Source organism: Acanthochromis polyacanthus, chromosome 21 (genome assembly GCF_021347895.1).
Source record: "Acanthochromis polyacanthus isolate Apoly-LR-REF ecotype Palm Island chromosome 21, KAUST_Apoly_ChrSc, whole genome shotgun sequence".
In the NCBI taxonomy this organism is placed as follows: domain Eukaryota; kingdom Metazoa; phylum Chordata; class Actinopteri; family Pomacentridae; genus Acanthochromis; species Acanthochromis polyacanthus.
This window is the reverse complement of record NC_067133.1, coordinates 16109364-16129099: the sequence shown is the minus strand read 5'-3', so window position 1 is coordinate 16129099 and position 19736 is coordinate 16109364. Positions and strand designations below refer to the sequence as shown.

General features: G+C 43.5%; 1 protein-coding gene across 1 annotated transcript in view; it reads right to left on the bottom strand.

The window, feature by feature from the left end:
* Positions 1-19490, bottom strand: part of plekhh3 (pleckstrin homology, MyTH4 and FERM domain containing H3) — a 31407-nt gene extending 11917 nt beyond the window's left edge. The window contains exons 1-3 of the mRNA XM_022205553.2: positions 18817-19490; positions 13906-13961; positions 3882-3976 (exon numbers count right to left, since the gene is read on the bottom strand). Coding sequence (XP_022061245.1) covers positions 3882-3976; positions 13906-13961; positions 18817-18951 — 286 coding nt within the window. The 5' untranslated portion in view covers positions 18952-19490. The remainder of the gene's footprint in view (positions 1-3881; positions 3977-13905; positions 13962-18816) is intronic.
* Positions 19491-19736: the final 246 nt, after the last annotated feature.

The following is a 19736-nucleotide window of genomic DNA, read 5'->3' as shown; positions in this document are numbered from 1 at the left end:
AATAACACATGCCAGTAGGGCTGCAGCGATTATTCAGTTAATCGGCAATTCATCTGCTTGGAGGCAGAATTAAATTCCAACAGATTAATACCATTTTTTATTGATGTCTTTAATATCTTAAGTGTGGGATCCTCCTGCTTTTTCTTGTTTTTCTTTGCAGTAAAACAAATATCTTTGTGTTTCGGAAAGTTGTCCTCTTGACCTCCAGGCAAAGAAGATTTGGATTTTTGACAGATTCCTAATCTTTTCTGGAGCAAATGAGTAATTTCAAAAATAATCTGCGAATCAATCTACTTTCATGCAGCTCTTGCAGCAACAACCCAGTTTTGGCAGCAAAACAACATTTCCCCCAATACTTTACTCTGAGAAATGCACTCTATATCCCAAAGCTATAGCAATTTATCGCTTATACCTTCACATAAATGTCACCTTTGCTGGCACAAAGTAAGTTGTGAACCTCAGAAATGTCCCTATGCCCAGTGACACTCCTTTATTGGTACACTCCAAAGCAAGCATTTGACTTGAAAGGCTAGGGAGGTAGGTGGGCTAGTCATGGAGCTACTTAAACCAGTGCTGCCACACCATGTCTTCACTAAGAATAATCCCTGAGGCATGTGATTGCCCATAAAGTTTGCTGCAGTCTGTATGTGACTGCCTTGTTGGGGTAAATACTAGGGAATAAAAATACAGCCAGCTAATAGCACAGGCATTAAAGGCTGCATACAGCCAACATAATTACCACGTTTGAGGTTGACAGAGTGAGAAAAGGAGACGGAGAGAGAGACAGAGATACTGGAAGAGTGTGACAGAGAGAGAGAGAGAGACAAAGGCGTGCTCATTGGCATGCCTGCTGATGTTGCCAGGCCTGACTCTACAATGCAAGACCGTTGTGTTCCCAAAGTTCTAAGTGTTTGGAAAGACTGCAACAGCACAGATCCCCTGTTGCCAAACAGTGAACCTCTTCTCCTCCTTCAGCTATGTGTGCAAATTGTTCCTAAAAAGAACTCAGAGTAGATAAATAAACTAGTTTGGCAGAGTGCTGTCCAGATGCTGCCTGGAGAGAAACTCACAGAGGAGGATTGAAGATTCGCAGTAAAAGAGGGTCAGAGTTCATCCAGAGGGCTGATTGAGAGACGGTGGAGAGTTGCTGCAAACCACCTGGACTGATGCTAGGATGGGGGGGGGGGGCGGGGCTCGACCGCTGTTATACATTAGCAGCGTGGCATATGTTGTGCGGTTGTGCATGTGACTGCCTTGTGCATGCTTGAGAGTGGTTTTAAAGGAACAATTAGGCAATGTACCTTCAGCCTCCAACCCTGTGAAAGCGGTAATGACGCCACGCCAGCATCACGACTTCCTCTGTGGTTAGAAAGCTGCGTGCCACCTGTCAGCCGCCGCTCATTTCGCCTGCATCTTTCTTCTCGCTGCTCTCACTCTCTTCCCGCTTGCTTTCATCTGCCACTTTTCTCCCCTCTCCCTGTTTTTAACCTTGCCTCAGAGTGGTTTTCCCAGGCAGCGCAAAGATCCCACTGCCTAGCTGCTGCTCCAAAATAAAAATAAAAGGGAGAGGAGGGGGCGAAGGCTCAGCCTCTCCGGCTATGTTTCCTGTTTGAGAATGTCTGTATATGATATAAGTGGCAGGTTTGAACCCACCATAAACCCACCCAATATAGCCCAAAGTAAAAACCCTGGAGGTACTTAACACCACATCAGAGGGGTCAGCATCAAAACCCAATGTGAAAAGGATAAATAAAAATCATGAGGTAAGCTGGGCTGAGCCTGCTGACAGACTGGATGTGGGACGGTGTTTGCAGACAAGCTGACTGGGTGAGAAACATAGAGAGAAGGGCACCCTGACGCCTCTGTCACAGACATGGGATGTCCCACAGATGCTGCTCTTTTTGGGGAACTTTAAACTGTGCAATAAGAAGAGGCCAAAAAAAAAAGCAGCGAGACAGAACGAGAGAGAAAGAGCAGCAGAGTCCCCAGACCCCCTGTATACCCCTCCCATGGCCTTCCATCTGGATCCCATCTCTGTGGCCTGCTAATGTCTCCCCTGGGGGCCACGGCTCGCCCTTAATTTGTTTCATTTGTGACCTCTGACCCCTCAGTGCCCTGCCCCCTCAAACACAGATTGAGAAAACAATCTCTCTCTGTGCATTTCCATCTTTTTCGCTGCAAGCCTCCGATTACTCTTTGGGTACTGTATGCTTGATCAGTGTCTTTAACAACAAATAGCATGACAATGAAACACGAGGATTATATATTAAAGTGCATCTGGCATTTCATGAACATCCTCTCAGGAACATCACAAAAAATCAAACCAAATTAAGTACCATTTTTCTCTGGTTAGCCCATATACTCAGCTTGCAAGTTTTAGAAACACAGAAAATGACAAAATATTATCAAGTCTGCTAATGTTGTCTACTGGCTGGTTCATTTTAGGGGGTTTTGCATCTAAAAATTCAAATTAGAAACTGAATCTAATGTTTACATTTGTGCACAAGGAACTCAGAACTAAACCTTTTCCCCTTTTGGCTCAGACGGATCCAGACAGACTCGGCCGCAGTTTACTGGAGCATGAGAGGGCAGCGCATCATGTGAGGAGTGATATTAACTGTAAATCAACAAAGGTATGTCAATAAACCAATGTCAACATCTCTTTCTGTCACCACTCCGTGTGTTTTACAATTCATCCCCACATCATCAGTCTATATCTGCAATGTTGGTGGCCTATTTTAGATACTGGGGCAATATTCACCCCATGTAGCCTCAGGATGTCCTGCTGGGTGAGAGGCCTTAATGGAGGCATTCTTCACAACAGCATACAGAGAGACATGAGAGGGATTATCTAACACCCCGAGGTGCCCTTCTGCTGGGCATGTATGTGGTGGATGTGGTGCAAAAGGTTGAAATCTACAATGACAGTGGCCCGGGGAAAGTGGGTGCCCTCAGTTTTGGAGGGAAACAGTGAGCTAGTGGCGTTGGGGCAACGGTGAGGGAGGGGCACTAGCCGAGGGTGCATGGTAACTGCTGTCAGAATTAGGCAATCTGACTGTCGCCATTCCAAACAGGACGTAACGTATCCAAGCGTTGGCATTTTACTGCTCCCTGTCAGCAGCAGGCCAAGGAGGGGGAAAAATGCACAGAAATATCCTGTGAGATCATTCCTCAAAAGCATCAGACATGCAAGATGGGGCTCCTGATGCCAGTAGCTATCCTCACATGAACGCATGCCGAGTGATGGGAGGGCAGCTGGGTGCCACGTATGGGCAGAGAGTTGTTGGCTACTGGGTGACAACAAAACAGGGAGCTGCGGCAGGAGACAATTAGGCTACTGAAATATAAGCTACACTTCATGACATGAGCAGCACCGATGCATTCCTGCAAGGTCTCATTTCTTAAACAAAGTAGTGCTGCAGCTCCAGGTCATGTTTTATTGTTGAATGTTTTAGGGAGTAGCTTTTTTCCCATCAATTAAATGACTCCACAGCCTGTGAAATAGAAAAGCAAATGAATAGTGCCTGTCCCAAGGTGAATTCTTCAAACTGCCAATCTTGTCCAACAGAAAATGCAAAAGTATAAAATAAGCATCAATATAAAATAATGTAGCCAGAGTGAGTGAATGATTAGCATTTTTCCTTTTATAATTAACTGATATTCAACATTGTTTATCATCAGTTTTCTGTTCATCAACCGATCCATTGGTCTTCACTTCTGCTTCACTACAATGTTCGATACTGTCTGAGTGTAGCAGGTTGACGCATTTCATTTCAGCAATTTTCCCTCAGTGATCAATAAAGCAGTTCTGATTCTGATTTAAAGAGTGTCTGAGCAATGGTGGTGTGATGTGATGTGACGGTGGTGCAAGTCGAACTCACCTTTCACCAGCAGCTCAGGCTCTTCCTCCAGGCCCATCTTATTCTTCTCAATGATCAGACTCTTCATCTCGTCAGGCGCCTCTGGGACAGTGTGCCTACATGGAAGAGCAGAAGGAGATTGTACATAACTCTGCTTCCCTCTCAACTCCAGTCTTCCCCTGACTGCTCCCTCCCACTGGGTAGCTAACGGGCTCACAGACACCGAGCTGGCTGCGACCCCCGCCCCCTTGTGCGACTCAGTGCCAGCTACAAGCCTCTCTGATACTCTTAGGTGGGGGTCACATAAGGGAGACTGGAAGAAGTGCCACGAATATCTGTCCTCTAGCGTTTTCCCACTTTCCCTCCCCAGCAGCACACATGCCCCACAAACGCACACTGATGCATACCACGCCACTGTGGACAGCTCGTCTCTCTTTTATCACTTTGGCCCGGCAAGCCGAGCAGGCGACTGAAAATAAACGTGACAGAGCGACGCCGGGCTGACTCCCAGCCAGCCGGCTCACGCCGGTCACAAGAAGGCAGAAGGTTCAAGAGGTCACAGCCTTGGATAGTTAAAACCGTAAACATCAAAAACATCTGTAAATCTGCTGAAGTGCTGTTCTTTCTTTCTCTCTTTAATGTCCCACGATAGATTGCAGCCATTTCCATACAGAGCGACTGCTCGGCATCTGGTTGGACAATGTTGGGGACAAATTTGACCTTGTTATCTCAGGCCGAGGCCCATTTCCACTCTATTGGATTGTTTAGAGGCTTTATCTGTCCTTGTTTATTTATCTAATTACTCATTTATTTTCTCGGTTTCCTGGGTCTAACTAGCCTGTGAGTACAAGTGACAAACCCCTCCTTCCTTCCTGTCCTCCTCCTCCTGGGATCACTGCTCAGGAAATGAGTCAAGCCCTCCTTCCAGGGTTACTGGCCTCCAGTTACCTTCACCAGCCGATTTACGTCGTTATTGATCTGATAATCCCGGAAAGGTTCCTCCTCACGGAAGGCAGCAATAATCAATGCATCTGAATATAGTCTTATCTGCTCTGACTCAGCTTACATGACTGCAGAAGCCATTTCCTCTCTTTCTGCATGATTTGTTTGACTTGATTCTGTCTATACTGTGGTTATCTAGCTGACCTCTAAGGTGCAACATCTCGCCCATCACCTATTATGCATACAACTCTTTATATGATGTATTTGCAGTTGCTGATTCTAACAGAGTGGCATCTCTAATTTAAGCTAATGTTCAGACACAGTGAAACTCTATATGGCGGGCCAATTTTTCTGTATGTGTGTATAAATTGGTCCTGGTCATCACCAGAAAGCAGAAGTGAGAGAGACAGACTCAGGAGCCTGTCACATTATCCTCAGTCATGCTGTATAACTAAGCCTGCTCGCCTGCAACAGCAGCAGCCTGTGGGGACTTCTGTCAGTCCCAGCATCCACAGACCCCACTTAAAGGCATTAAAATAAACATAGAAATGTGATGACACCTCTTATTCGAGGGTGTTAATAACCCCTGCTACATAACGTAGACATTCATGCAGACAGGCAGCCCAAACAGGACGGGGACTGGATCTATAGAAAAACCGCTCTCTGAGTGGAGTCCACAGCCTGGCCGACATGGAGGGCACGTTAATGTTAAATGCTTTGGATTACTGTGTGCTATTGTTTCAGCTTTTAAATATCACCTTATTATACATGTATATTATAACTAGGCCAAGTCTGAATGTCCAAACAAGCGGTGTAACCAACAGCAGGATCTGAGCCGGCGAGCTTAGCTTTCACTTCTACTGTTGTACTGAAGATGTTATGTGGTGCACATGGTTGACAAATCTTGGCTCTCACTATTGCAGATTTTAACAAAATATGGGCATTCTGCATGCTGCTAGCATAAGAACAAATCTGTTTTTGTCCCTTTAACAGGACTGGACTGTCCCCACCTAAAATACCTTATAAGTCAAATTTGGTGTTTTTGACCTTTAGAAGCGCAGATGCCTGACCTTCAAATGAAACGCTGCTTTAGCAGAGTCAGTACGACTATTGTGTTCAAAAAGCCAAGCTAATGACCAAACTCTCTCTTTGAAATCGGCTGCAGAGCACAGCAGTATCATGTTATTACCAGTGACAATCAGCTAAACGTCTCATTACAGTCTAACAACAAGCTGTTCTTGTTAACAAGATTTTTTTGACTTTATGACAAGTTCAATTTTGCTTGTCATTATGGGGATAAATTACTATAAAAGCATATTTATTCATAATAATTAAATGGCAACCAAAAGTCTAAATAAAATCAGTCGGTAAAGAAATATAACACACATATGCATAGGAATCATACAGTCAATTGCTTAGCCACAGGTCTGTTTCTAATAATCCTGATAGAGCATGCTGTTGCAGGTAGTGATGCTTTAAAAACATTCCCCTTGGAGTATATAAATGTAAATGGTGTTAACAGGTAGTTTTTGTGACAGCAATATTTACTGTGCCAAAACAAAAGAACAAAATTCTGTTAAACTTGCGGGCAAATGTCTGAGCGGTGTTGATGTGGGAGTTTCGCATCTACACAGCTGTCCAGCAGCCCTACAACCCCAGCCCAACCCCCCCCATGCTACCACCCCCACATTCCCAGAAGCCCCAACAGAGGCAGTGACGGTGGGGCCTTTAGCGGGCAACTTCCTGTGGAGCGCAGGAAAGAATTTGACATGGGGATTAGACAGCACGAAGAATAGTGCGAGTGCACATCTACAGACAGCACCTCGCTCTCACTTGCCTTCCCTTCGGGGACAAAACATCAGCCACTCAGGAGGAGAAGCATCATTTTAAAGTCGCACAACTCACGCGTTGAAAATCACAACTGTGCTCTGTGATTTCAGATCAGCACGGTGTACAGTTTTACTTTTAGTGGCACATAGTGTTAGTTCTGATGATACAAGAGGGAAAAGTGCAACACGCACAACAACTATGTGTGGAAGAAAGTGAAAAGGAAAAGGCTGGCAGCCCAGATCCCATAGATCAGCTCCGAGCAGCAAATAAAAAACTGCTGGCTGCCACACAAAGCAGGAGAGGGGGGAAGTCATGAAAATAGGAGCCAGAAATGAAGAAACAGGCTCAGCAAGAGGAAGGGAAACATTTCCCTATGCGCACATAAGCACACAGATCTGATGCCATAATCTATCTATGTAATCTAAAGCACATATTAGCATCCTGTTCAGTTGCATCACTGGCCATATAGAGAAGTGAGAGGCTGCATGGTGTAACACCAATGAGGCCCTCAGATATGGCGGTGAGGGGCTGATGATGAGACGAGCTGTTCAATAAACACTTTTTACGAATTGTCACCATTTACAGTTTGTGCTTGACCTACTTTTTTGATTTCACTTCTCTTTGATGATGAGAATTTCAAAGTCATAAATTTATGTGGTTGTAACAAAGATTTTGACTAATGGGAACAAAAAAAACAAAACAGAACTACATCCCAAAGAGGAAGAAAAAAGATTTTACACACACATCACTGCAATCATTTAAAACTAGGCCAACTGACACCAGACTCTCTTCACCTACGTCAATTTGGAAACCTATTTGGCCTTTGTGGAAAGCCTCATTAAGTTGTATCATATTGTTCTACAAAAATTAGTATCTTACATTACTTCTTACATCTGAACAACTCATGATTTCTGGGTGTTTTTGCTACTGGGAGCTAATTTTTCACTGTAATCTAAAGCCCTCCATCTCAATAGAAACAGCACAGCCATGACTACAAGTACAAAGAACTCAAAACGGTCTTCTGTGCAGTGCATTAAAGTTATGCTACGGATTATATATAAAAAAGATTGATTTACTTTTATTATGTATTTGACAAAAAACTCTGACATGAACAACATTTTTCCAAGTGCAGTTTTATTAACACTACTGAATAAATAGCGTGACTCTACACGGTATATATATTTTCTGTCTTCTATATGTTTCAATACTTGTCTCCTATCTGCTCTGTGTAAACACAGCCTGCAGTTCAGCAGAGTTCATGACTACTGGTTGTAGCTGAGTCACTAATTGCTCTTCAGTTGCACTGAAGAATGCAGAAGTTTTTGTTCTGTTACAGACTCTGGTTCATGCCAGTGTTCTGTTTTTGGCAGATTTTTAATTGAGGCATTAAACATAATGTAAGTTTGATGAAATATCCAGATTTAAAGCTTATATTTGGACAAACTTCCGAAACAAATGGTGTGTCAGTGACAGCTTAAAGACTGTTTAAAAGTTGAAAATCTAATGATTCTTTCTTTTTTCACAGTTTTTGGTGCTGATAAATGGTATAAATTGGGCATTTTAAAAAAGATAACATGCCTTACAAACTCACTAGCGAGTTTTGCAGATCAGATAATTAAATGCTTTAAAAAAACAATACTGTAAAACACAACTTCTTCATTTTTAAACCACTCACACAGATAAATACAGTTTAATTTAGCTACCCTCTGATCAGGTTTAGTTGGGTGGAGATTGACTGGAAGTGACATGAGGTCATCAAATTCCATGTGCTAAAGAGAGAACAAATCAAACTTGAATGTTGTCCCACCCTAACAAGTGCAACAAAACTAACTGGAGAGTCAGGGAGATGTCAATCACATGCATTGTGTACACACCCACAAAAGCCTCAAGAAGACGTCTAATCAGCTAAAGTACATGAAGCCTGTGTGGCTGCTGGCTCAGGCTTCATGACATTTTAGCTACCTTAGTGCAACTTTACGACCTGTAAATCTGGTCCATTTATGGCTATGACCTTGATCTCTCTTCCTTGTTGATTAAATGATGAGTAATAAGTGCAATCACTGTTTAAAGTACAATTTACAAAGACCATTTCAAATGATCAAAAATAGTTCAGGAATCAGTGGACCTGCCAACGTATGTCATGTTAGTTTCACATTATTTAGAACCTAATTACGAGCAATCAGGTTAGGAAAAACATTCCTGCCAACTTCCTAATTTTGATTAACTTGGTGGATTTCTGAGAAGTAAAATGGGGGAAAACTCTTTTGAAAGAACCAAATCTTCACATTTAAGAAGATGGGACCAGCAAATGTTTGACATTTTTGCTTTAAATTGTCTAAATTTATTATCCAATTGTCAGAATAGTCACTACTTAATTGCCTACACTCTTAAAAAAAAGTTATGTTGAACTAAACAAATAAAATAATTTAAAAAAAATAACACAAAAGTTTGCATGAATCTTTTGGAGTTGGGACAACTTTTAATGAAATTATGTTAAACCAACAAACTACACCAAGTTCGAGGAACTAACTTCTCCTCTACAATCAAAGGTATTTCTAGTAATTACCAGTCTGAACTGTCTCAACTTGTCCAGACATGTTAAGCTGAAGGGGAGGATTTCAAATTCTGAACTCAAGGTGAAGAAAGAAAGTTATCAAGCTAATTTCATTACGTTCCCTCAACTTGAATTTTGTTTTAAATTAACTAATGCAGACATTTCAATTCAAACTACACAAAAAGTCAACTTAATGCAATTACCGTCAATCCAACCCACCAGAATAATGTTTGCAACTTAAAAGTTTTATCTAAATCATTGAAATTTCTTCTTTTTTAAAATCTTAAACCCATGCATTTAACTCTATGGCAAGAATAGATTCCTTTAGTTACTTTGTAAAGTGAAGTTGATTCATTGTTTCAGCTTTAATTCAGATAATTTAACACAGTTAGCATCTCATTTCACTCAACAAGCTGCTCCAAACCCTCAGTATAGAGATGTTTTTACTGCTCTTGCCACTCTATAGACATGCGTGGATGCATTTAATTACACTTTAACATTATTGACTGACTCCTTGCCACTCCTATATACTGCTAAAGGTCACCACAGCTAATGAGCACACTGCCGGCAGACTTTTCACGGTGACACTGACAGTGACACACTAAAATCCAGTATATGAGCAGCACAGTGAGTCGACCGTCTGCCTGGTGGTAGCTGCTGGAGCAATGAGTAATTGATTTCAGTCCAGGGTCTAATCACAATGCTGAGACATTAATTAAAGTTAGAAAACTGGTGTCCTTGCTCTCGGGCTTGAATGACCGCAGTGGAAACATGTCCCGGCACACAAAGCGGGTCCTTTTAAACCACAAGAACATGCACAGTTTGCAAAAATGACCCTTGTGCACATGTGTCACAAGAAGACTTGTTTGATGGATGAAAAGCTCAGATGGGTCCAAAAAGGCATTCACAGAAATTACAGTAAGACAGATGCCCTTTTGTTGATGTCGCTCCATTGTGGCTCGTACACGATACACAAATGACATTAATACATTAGGAGACTGGCACTATGCTTATTAAAATACAGTAGGCCGTACTGTATTGCTAAATAATCGCAGATTCTCTTTTGTAAAAATCCATCTCTTTCTCTTTCCCAGTCCCTATCCCCTCCCCCACTGTGCATGGGCTGGCTGCATGGGCCTCTGGCTGAAGCTGGGCTGGTGGGAAAATGGGAATGTGGTGATTAAGACTGGGCCTATATGACCTCTCAGCTAAAAATACACTGTTTACTCAAGACCACTGCCAAGAAACTCTGGACTAGGCAGAGGGGAGAGGAAAAAAGTCATGTTTTGAGACCAGAGGAGGAGGGGTGTGTGACAGGAAGTCAGTGACTGAAGAAGTGTGTGTTGTCAGCAAGAAATTTTTATGATACCGAATAAGTGACTTTTGCGTTTGAATGAAGTCATTCTGATTGCGAAACGTGGCGATGTGAATTAAAACTTTTTCTATTTGCCGATGCTGTAAACGGGAGCCGGTTTGTGATGGTTGGATGGTTGACAGACGGGACGACAGACATCCAGACAGGCAATTACCAGGGGCCCACTTCTAAGCTCTTCACGCAAACAACCGCTTGTTCCATGTATATACACCCTCTGCATCCACACACATGAAATACATTCCTGAACAGTGTTCTCTTTCAGACAATACTGCCTACTAACCCACATCGCACAGAAAAAGTCAAACTTTGTGCTGCCAAGAGCTGTCAAAAAAGAGAGGGAAGGGAGTTAATGACAAAGCAGATGAACAAATGGCGAAAAGCGAGATTAAGTCCTCGAGTGTCCACTCTTTATTCGGTACAGTTTGTACTCTGCCCTGCCCTGTCTACGAGGAGGAACTTACGAGTGAAGAAAGTGAGGATGAAAAAATAGTGATGATGTAAGACAGATCTGAGGGTGAGCACAGCAGGAGGGAGGGAGGCACGTTCTGCTGACTGAATGGCAGAGGTCAGCAGGGAAACACAAAAAAATGGACCCTGTGTCCTGCCAGCTAATCTCATCACCTAAAAGCTCAGCTTCTCCACATCAATCCTTGTTATTACAAATCAGTGCTTTCTTGTCTGAAATGAACACATATCAGTTGTAGATAGTTTGATATAACGCTGAGTTGTGATGCTTCCAACAGAATATATGTCTGACGAAACGTGTCAGGTTTTGAATTTAAATAATTAACCAATTAGTCAGTCTTTTTCAATCATCAATTAGGTGTTTAAGTCATTTTGAGGAAAACAAAATGCAGAAAAATCCTACATATTTTCTTTTTTTTTCCATGTAGTGTGAAGGTTTATTGCTTTTTTTCCCTTTCCTATATGGCAGTTAACTGAATACTTTTGGGATTTTGGACTTACAAGCTTTTTTCCACAAGTTTTAGATATTTCAAAGAAATCACACAAATCACAAAAACCATCAACAGAATAATCAAATATGAAGATAGACACTGTTGTAGAACAATGCAACAAAAACAGTCGACGATCACAATTATTTAATGCTTCAAAATTGTGCACAAAAACACCAAAAACGTTCCGTCTTGTTATTGCTCACAGCAGAATATATAATGGAGCCTGTTCTGTGTTTCTAGTGACAGCAAGACATTTTCATCACTTTGTGTCTATGAACAGGGCCGTCAGCAAAGAGAAAAAAAAACGGACTCAATTGTGAAACTTCTCGTGTGGTAAAGAAAAAGCAGCTCTAACACCACTGTCAACTTGCAAGTTCTCATGAGGGCCCGAGTCACTGTACTACATGCATGGCATGACGGACAGCAGCCGCACAACGTACTTCCATTGAATGAAACCGAAATGTAGGTCAAGCTGAGCCGAGCAAATAATGTAAACCACAACTGTAGGGTAATGATAGCAGAGTTCACAGCCCAACCTGTCTGCAGAGAGAGAGATTTGAATACCATGCTATCTAAAAAGCCCCGTTTGGAGATACTTCAAATTTTGGGCACAAGGCAAAATAGTGGAACCTCGAGAAAAAGTTAGATGCAAGTTCAGCTGGTGGTGTACCACTCCAGCACATCTAGAAAATATGCACCCAAATGAACATTAGTTATGTCTCTCATTGTAAAGCAAAAGTCTGCACCTATGTTTATGTAATTTACATCCTCTTGCAACTGAGAATATGATTATCACAAATACACTCGTATTCTCAAAATAGAGCACCTATAACTGCATATTTGCATGCAATTTTAGCATGCACTAATGTAGTTGAAACTGATAGCAACATTGTATCCACAGATACTATGTGGCCCCTGAAATGACCCGCTACAGGCAGACATGTGTCTGTACCACGGCTCTGTTTCCACTTCCTAACCACATCAGGCCTGCAGTGTGACTAATTATCTAAGCATTGCTGTATCAGTCTGGTCGGACGAGCATAAATCCCCTCAGTTCATTGCTGTCTCATCTGAGCTATAATTCGATCTAGTAGTTTAGATTAATGTCTCCATCTGGACTATTTACTTCAGTTGTTGGATAAAAGTACATCGTAAACCAGAGCCGCCTTTCCTGTTTCGTAAGACTTTGCTACATGGCAGGGTGCTGACTTATCAGAGGTTGGCTTTCTCTCCGTACAGCTGAACTTCTGGGTGTGTCCACTCATTGGCCAGGTAATGACCAAGCACTACGCTCTCTAATCTCCACGCTCAGTGTGATGATTACAGCCAGGCTCTTAACACACTCCCTTCAAAACCAGTAGTTAATTATGCCATGTGGTCTGAGGCTGCCTCCACTACACTGTAGAAGTGGCACACACACAACTGAGCCACACCTCTTCTGGGAGTGCTGTTGAGGTAGAACTGAGTCACCCAGTCCAGTCCTCACTTCTTTCCTTTAAGCCTCAAGAGACAGCATGTCCTGTATGACTGCAGCAGAATGTATCTGTTTCAGCTCACCTACCCACTTCCCGAGGCAGCTCTATTCTTGTTGAGAGCTGCTGTAGACCCTCGTCTATTAATTTGTGGTGCACGGTAGCCCTACAATTCGAGCTTTGTGACTCATCGCCTGAGTCGGCACATGTACAGTAGAGATTGTGGATCAGGGAACAGGGGTGGGGGGATGATAAGGGCACGATGCCAGAGATAGAGTGGAGCAGAGCCCGGCTACATCACTGTCTGAGATCACAGCCATGCACTAATAGTCTGGTCCAAGCCCTCCATGAATCACTCCTTTTCATTGTCACTAGCATTCACTTGTAAACCACATGACCATTTGAATTTCATTATTTGCAAGACGTGCAATGGCACCTTGTGACCAACAGATTGAGCCTTGAAACTAACAAAGTAATTGGATTTGTCGATAAGGAAGCTGGGTAGAGTTAACTTGACATTTCGAGTGCGAGTGGACACAATCATCAAGGCTGAACATTGACATATTATTGGCAAATGCATCTTCAAATGACAGTAGAGCTAATCTCTGAATGGGAAAACCCAGCCAAGAGTGTAAAGCGTGAAAACTGACACAGACAGTCACATTATCCGCAAACAATCAATGCCAGATCATCTCTCAATATGCATGTGACTCTATACTACTGGCATGCATGCACACGAGGAGAACCCCACAAGATACTGCAGAGGAAGTGAAAAATCAAGTACTTACACATGTGCCTGCCTGAGGATAAATACAGAAATCTCCAGCACTCAGAGGAAGTATACAAGTTAAAGAAGGAACTATTACTTCCTAAAAAAATTTTTTGGGGGGGGGGATGTTTCGCTCTCTCTCCTTACCCATTTGTTCCATTGGCTGTGCGAGTTGGCTGAGAAACAGTCACCTCAGCTGGAGTCTGTCAACAGAAGATAGAGAAAAGGGTAAATAGATGATAATGCAACACAAACAGTAGCCTGTCCTTAGAACTAGTCCACAGGTTGGAGCGATCTCTCAATGGTGCGCCTTCAGTGACCATGTTACAGTAGAGCTTGCAGCCGGCGCTGGCAGCCTCAGCACATAGCTGCACGGTTCCTGTAATGCTTGGCTTTCACTTGCAAGGGGTAGGCTGGTGGGGAGAAATATGACATGCAAAACAGGCTAATTTAATATAAGAGATGGGAACAGAGGAATCTTTTGTGCAGAGGCTACCCCAGTCATCACATGCCAGAATGTTTTTATTCAGATCTCTAAGGTTAACCTAAAAATAAGCCCAGTTTTTGAGATTTCACCTATTGCCTTCATCTCTTCTGTGTGTAAGTTTATAGTGAAATGTTGATGCTTATGACCACAAACCTTCAGTACAAGTTAACACGAGAGAAGTTATCAAATTACACGAGTGAAAGAATGAACTTTTCATCCCGGGACTGCCCTATTAAGCAAAAGATGGGAGAAGATGTTTCCTTTCACGGAGCTCCAGCCCCTGGATTCCCAACCTGACCTTGGAAAATCCCATCAGACATCACAGCTCGCCTGTGTGCAATTTGGACCGATTCCCTGGTGTGTAGAGCGGCACTGTGTGTCGCCGTGGCCTGACTTGTTGTCTCTGCGAACCACAGCCTTGAGCCAGCTTCTGTGGCCGCCCGGCCCAATTCAAGGGTGTTGGCCTACCTGAAACACTATCCAGGTCAGCTCTGGGCCCCTCACAGTTCACACACCACACTTTACTACTGGGCAAACTATCCTAAGTATAGCCGTGCCCCACAAAAACAGTCCACTGCTTCTTTTTAGATGGCTCAAAAATAATAAAGAAAACATGAACTGCAAATTTATAGGCTAGTATGGAATCTGTGTTATATTTATCAGGCAGATGGACTCTGAGGGAAATGAGGAAAAGATTAGGGCTTGGATAATGAAATTTCATTGATGTTTAACTCAGGGGAGGTACTGTAAATGTCAAACCAGACAGGCAAGAATAACTGAACAGCGTCAGTGAGTGACTTATGAATGGAAGAGAGTGTGTATGGTAATTCCCTACCCCTGCCCATAACCATACAGTAAATTATTTAGCCAAGCCAACAGTCCAGGAGAAGAAAATTCAGCCAGACAGCCGTGACTGAAAACAAAAAATCAACACAAATCACATCAACCGTAGAAATGCTGTCCTTTTATAACATAAACGCATCACATGATCAACAATCTAGTGGGATACGTAAGCAAAGTCTGAATATTTTCAGCCATTTTCCCCAAAAAATTGACAGAAAAGTAGCTGTCCAATAGAGTTAATGGGCTGTGGTATGAGGAACGAGAATAGCGTGCGATGCAGAGCCCTGGCAAAAGATCTCTCTTTGGACGGGCAGAGGATGAATCACTCCAGACTAGAGCAGAGCGTGGAGGGAAAGAGGGAAAGATGCCGTGATGTGTTCGTTCCGTGGCCAACTTCCGCTCTCGCTTTCCCTCGTCTGTTCTCTTTCTCTCTCTCTCTCTCTCTCTCTCTCTCTGTGTGCCTTCAGCTCTCCTGGGAGGCTGAGTAACCAGGAGGAAATGCTTGGGCTCAGCCAGTGTCCGCCTGAAGACCAGATGTGTGGCCTGGAGGTGGTGAGGCAGAGACGCAACGGAAACCAAATATAAACCAGCGTACCGTGACACCTCCAAAGGCAGAGGGCAGAAGCGATGGTTAATGGGACCCGCTCTCAGCACAGCAGCACTGTGCCTGTTTGTTCCAAGCAACAGGATGCACTGCGGTGCTCCAGTGCACACTTACAACTACTGGCCGGGCCTAAACTCTCTGCGGTGGTAGTTTATTGGTAAACGTGACTTCACATTACATAAAAACCGAATAAAGGTTTCAGTGGAAACATGGAAAGAAGAGAGAATGACGGATGTCCTGTCCTAAAATTAGGGCCTAGCTGTCCCAACACTGGAGGCATTCAGCTCAGTGTGACTGTTTGGGCAGCTGTTGAAGAGCAGTTTCTTTCAATGAGGACTGTAAACATGAAGGGAAAAAGGTTCTGACATGGCCCTGTGCTCTGAAAGGCCAAGCCTACACAAGCGTCAGCACTGACTCATGATTCCAACCTCAGTCAGAAGAGTGCTGGCAGTGGACAGTGTGTCGCCTATGGCTTTGGTTTCATGGATGCTACACATCGTGGCGATGCTTTGGCAGCACGTCGGAAAACAGCGCAGGAGATCGCGGGGAGGATTCTGGATGTCTTGAGGAGGGAGACTCCACCAGACCTGTGGGTTTCTGTGGTCATCCCTGGCAGGAGCTGGATGGCAGCCGACTAAATGGAGTATTTTGAAGCTCAAAGGAGACACACACTCACACAGATGCAGCCAGGGAGGTCTGGCCTGATGTCTGAAAATGTGACTTGTCAAGCGCTGGACGAATCAGAGCTCTCTGGGTAAATGATGGAACGCAGCCCTGAGGGGCTTTCCCTGGGAATCGCTGCAGATCATCTCCACCCCCCTGTTGACACCCTGGCAAACCAAACAGTATCTGCTAGATCTGTGTATTCTGAGAGGAGGGTCAGCTAACGTTATTGGCTTAGAGTGGTTCAGCTGCAGCCCTAATTATTGGCTCGGGGTGCACTATTGATACAAATTTCTAGCACAAACCAGTAACACAAATCAAAGAGAAAACAAAATTTGCTGGAGAGGATAGACTGCCTGCAAGCGTTAGGGAATCAATAAACAATACCTCCATAACACCTCTGTGAATTTATTTTAAGAAAACAGGCCTGCTTAGCATAAAAGAATAGTTTACTGCTTTTGGTTACTAGTCAAAACGCTATCAATTACCACAGACATTAATGTGTTTCCTTCCACTGAGGAGTAATGTGAGAAAATGAACAAGCCTAACCACATGATGAATTAGGACACAAAGTTGTATTTCACATAAATAGGGGCAGACCATTATTTTTACGACTCAGGACAAGTGAATTCATATTTTAGAATATTTACGAGCTTTAATCGATAGAGCCAAGACTGTAATCAGTGATGTAACATCACGTCAGGGGACAGAGCAGCTCAACAGACAAAGAAGCATTGAGAGCTTCACAATAGACAGCTTTGCAAGATATAATAAAGTCAGTTTTATCAGCATTTTTTCTAGAGTTGGCCTTTTATTATACAGCACTGTCATTCTCAGTGTGGAGTTTGTATTTAATGCAGCAGGAGGACTACACTACTGTGGGGGCACAGTGATAATTTGAACTGCTTTTAGAATCATTAGTGTGATTTCCACGATCAAAAAGTTATATTCTATATATTTCAATCAATCAGCCCTTTCTCTTCTCTGATTTCTTGATTGAGATTAACAGCGGTGAGTTCAATAGACTTGGCTGTTGATTAACAAAACTAAGCATCATTAGACTTTATTACAGCTACACTGACATAACTTCTCTGTTCCAGTAAGTACTTTTTCATACTTTAGCTCATGTAAGACATTTGCTGTTAAGACAATGTTATACAAAAACTCGATGGCTACTTTTTACACTTTTTTGACACTGTTCATCCTTTCCTGCATCTTTTAAAGTAAGATCACAATTCAGTCACTGAGTTAAGGTCATCTAATAATGCCAAATAGTTTACAATTAACCAAAGCCAACCAGATGAGCATGATTCTGAACACACAGCACAGATTGCATCTCAATAAAGGATGCGAATAGCTGCAGTTAAAAAGATCTGCCCCACTTTAGAAGGCCATGAGGCGCCTCCACTGGGACACGTTACTGTGATCTTGTATTGATTGCAGACGCCGAGCACAGTTGGATTCTTTTGACCACCAATAGCCGGCCAGATGGTACATTATGACCGAGATAGGGTGTGCTGCACACCAACACCTCTCTGGACAACCCTGAGCAACAGATGTTGCTCTTATCTGCTGGTCATCGGTGCTGTTAGACTTCTGTTAAGCCAGTAACTGTGTAAAACTTATCTGCTGCCATCGTTTTTCATGCAAATTGTTGTCGCACTGTACAGGCTGGTTGCGAGCACACAAAGGGACAATAAATAGATAAGCAGGATATGCAAGTAGGTGGCTCCAGGTGGTGTAACTTTCATCTACAAAGCCATACTGTTAATGTAAGCCTTATCTCAGCGGCACAAAATACCTATGCCTATGATTCCAAACAATATCTAATGCAGAATTGGCTTGCACTGGAGCCAGAACTCACAAGCCTCCTGATAAATTTTCCATTTTTCCACTGTAAATAAAGAGCTGCATGCTGGGTTATAAAGAAAGAGCCTACCTCAATTCAAGGCAACAATGCCCCCTCACAAGTGGGTGGACAATGCTGAACTCTCTGTGCCCGATCAGATGACTAACATTACAGAGAAGACAAGGCCACAGTCTTATTTGCAATTGAGTGGACGGAGGCCAAATACACAGGACCAGTTCAACACACTGACTTTTACAGCTTGCATCAGAGAGCATGTGTATGTGGGATTGCACAATGTCGCCTTCAAGATCATGCAAACCTAAACATCAAACTGTGTCCTGCATCAACAATAGAGGCTCTGCTGACATATGAACGTACTATTTCAAAATAAAGGCCTCATTTCTTATCACATCTTCAAGTTGCAATCCATATTTAGATTTCAAGAGCAATTACTGTCATGCCAAGACCTGTAATCACATCTGTTTGCACAAAATTGATCATACACTCCTGAAAATGGTTAATTCTGACAATTTAAATATGCTTTGTGAAATTAGGCTCTGAAATGTGCATGTACAGTGCGCAGGAGCTGTGAGTGCAGGTGGAGAGTTTTACCCGTCCATTGGGAGTCAAGTCCTCCTTGTTGCGCAATTCAAAAGACTCTTCCTCCTCTTTCTCCCCATAGTCCCGTCCGAGCAAACTGAAGCCCTGCCTGCAGCACAGAAACCAGCAAACTCCTTGCAAAGGCATTCAAAATGAGATTAAGTGTGTCTTCTTCTGCTCTCCAGGTCGGTGAAATTTATCATTCACGGTGCTGCCTCGGCCGCGAAGTAACTCCAAGAGCTGCGTGAGCGCATACCTCTCTCAGCATACCCTCTCCATAGAGATCCAGCCAGGAGGAGGAGGAGGAGAACGGTGAGTAGCATGAGCTTTACCCTCTCCTTTCTGTTAAAAGCAACTAGGAAGTGTACATGGCACCAGTCACAACTCCAGAATCAACCGACAAGAGAAGAGAGGTGTAAGAAAAATCCTTCCCCACGCTTCCAGCTGCTTCGTCCGCGACACCTTACTGTCCCTGATTAAACTTCACACGAATGAAGGGCAATAATAAAAAAGAAGTGATTTAGTATCCCAGCGTGGTACTGAGGGTCGAAAGTACACCCAGATGAGCGCGGTTGCCCGGAGCGACTCTGCTGAGGTTTCCTATATGTCTGGTGAGAGCCGTGAAAGCGCACCTCTGCACGGAGCCGACTCTCTCCCTGACTTCTGAGTTTGAACAAAAGCGTGCTGCAGCTGGGACAGGAGAGTGTGGGAGGCGAGGCCCCGCCCCTTGACCCTAGGTCTAGCAGACGATTGGCCGGGCGCAGACACTCCCAGGAATGACCCGCCCACCAGACCGCGCCCCCTCCACACTGTCAGCGCATCACATGTCCGGTAATCAAATCAACCGAATCATGTCCCGTCATATCCTCATACCGACCTGTCCGCGGTACTCGTCAGTGGGAGTGTTTTTTTTCTTATCACTCTGTGGTATT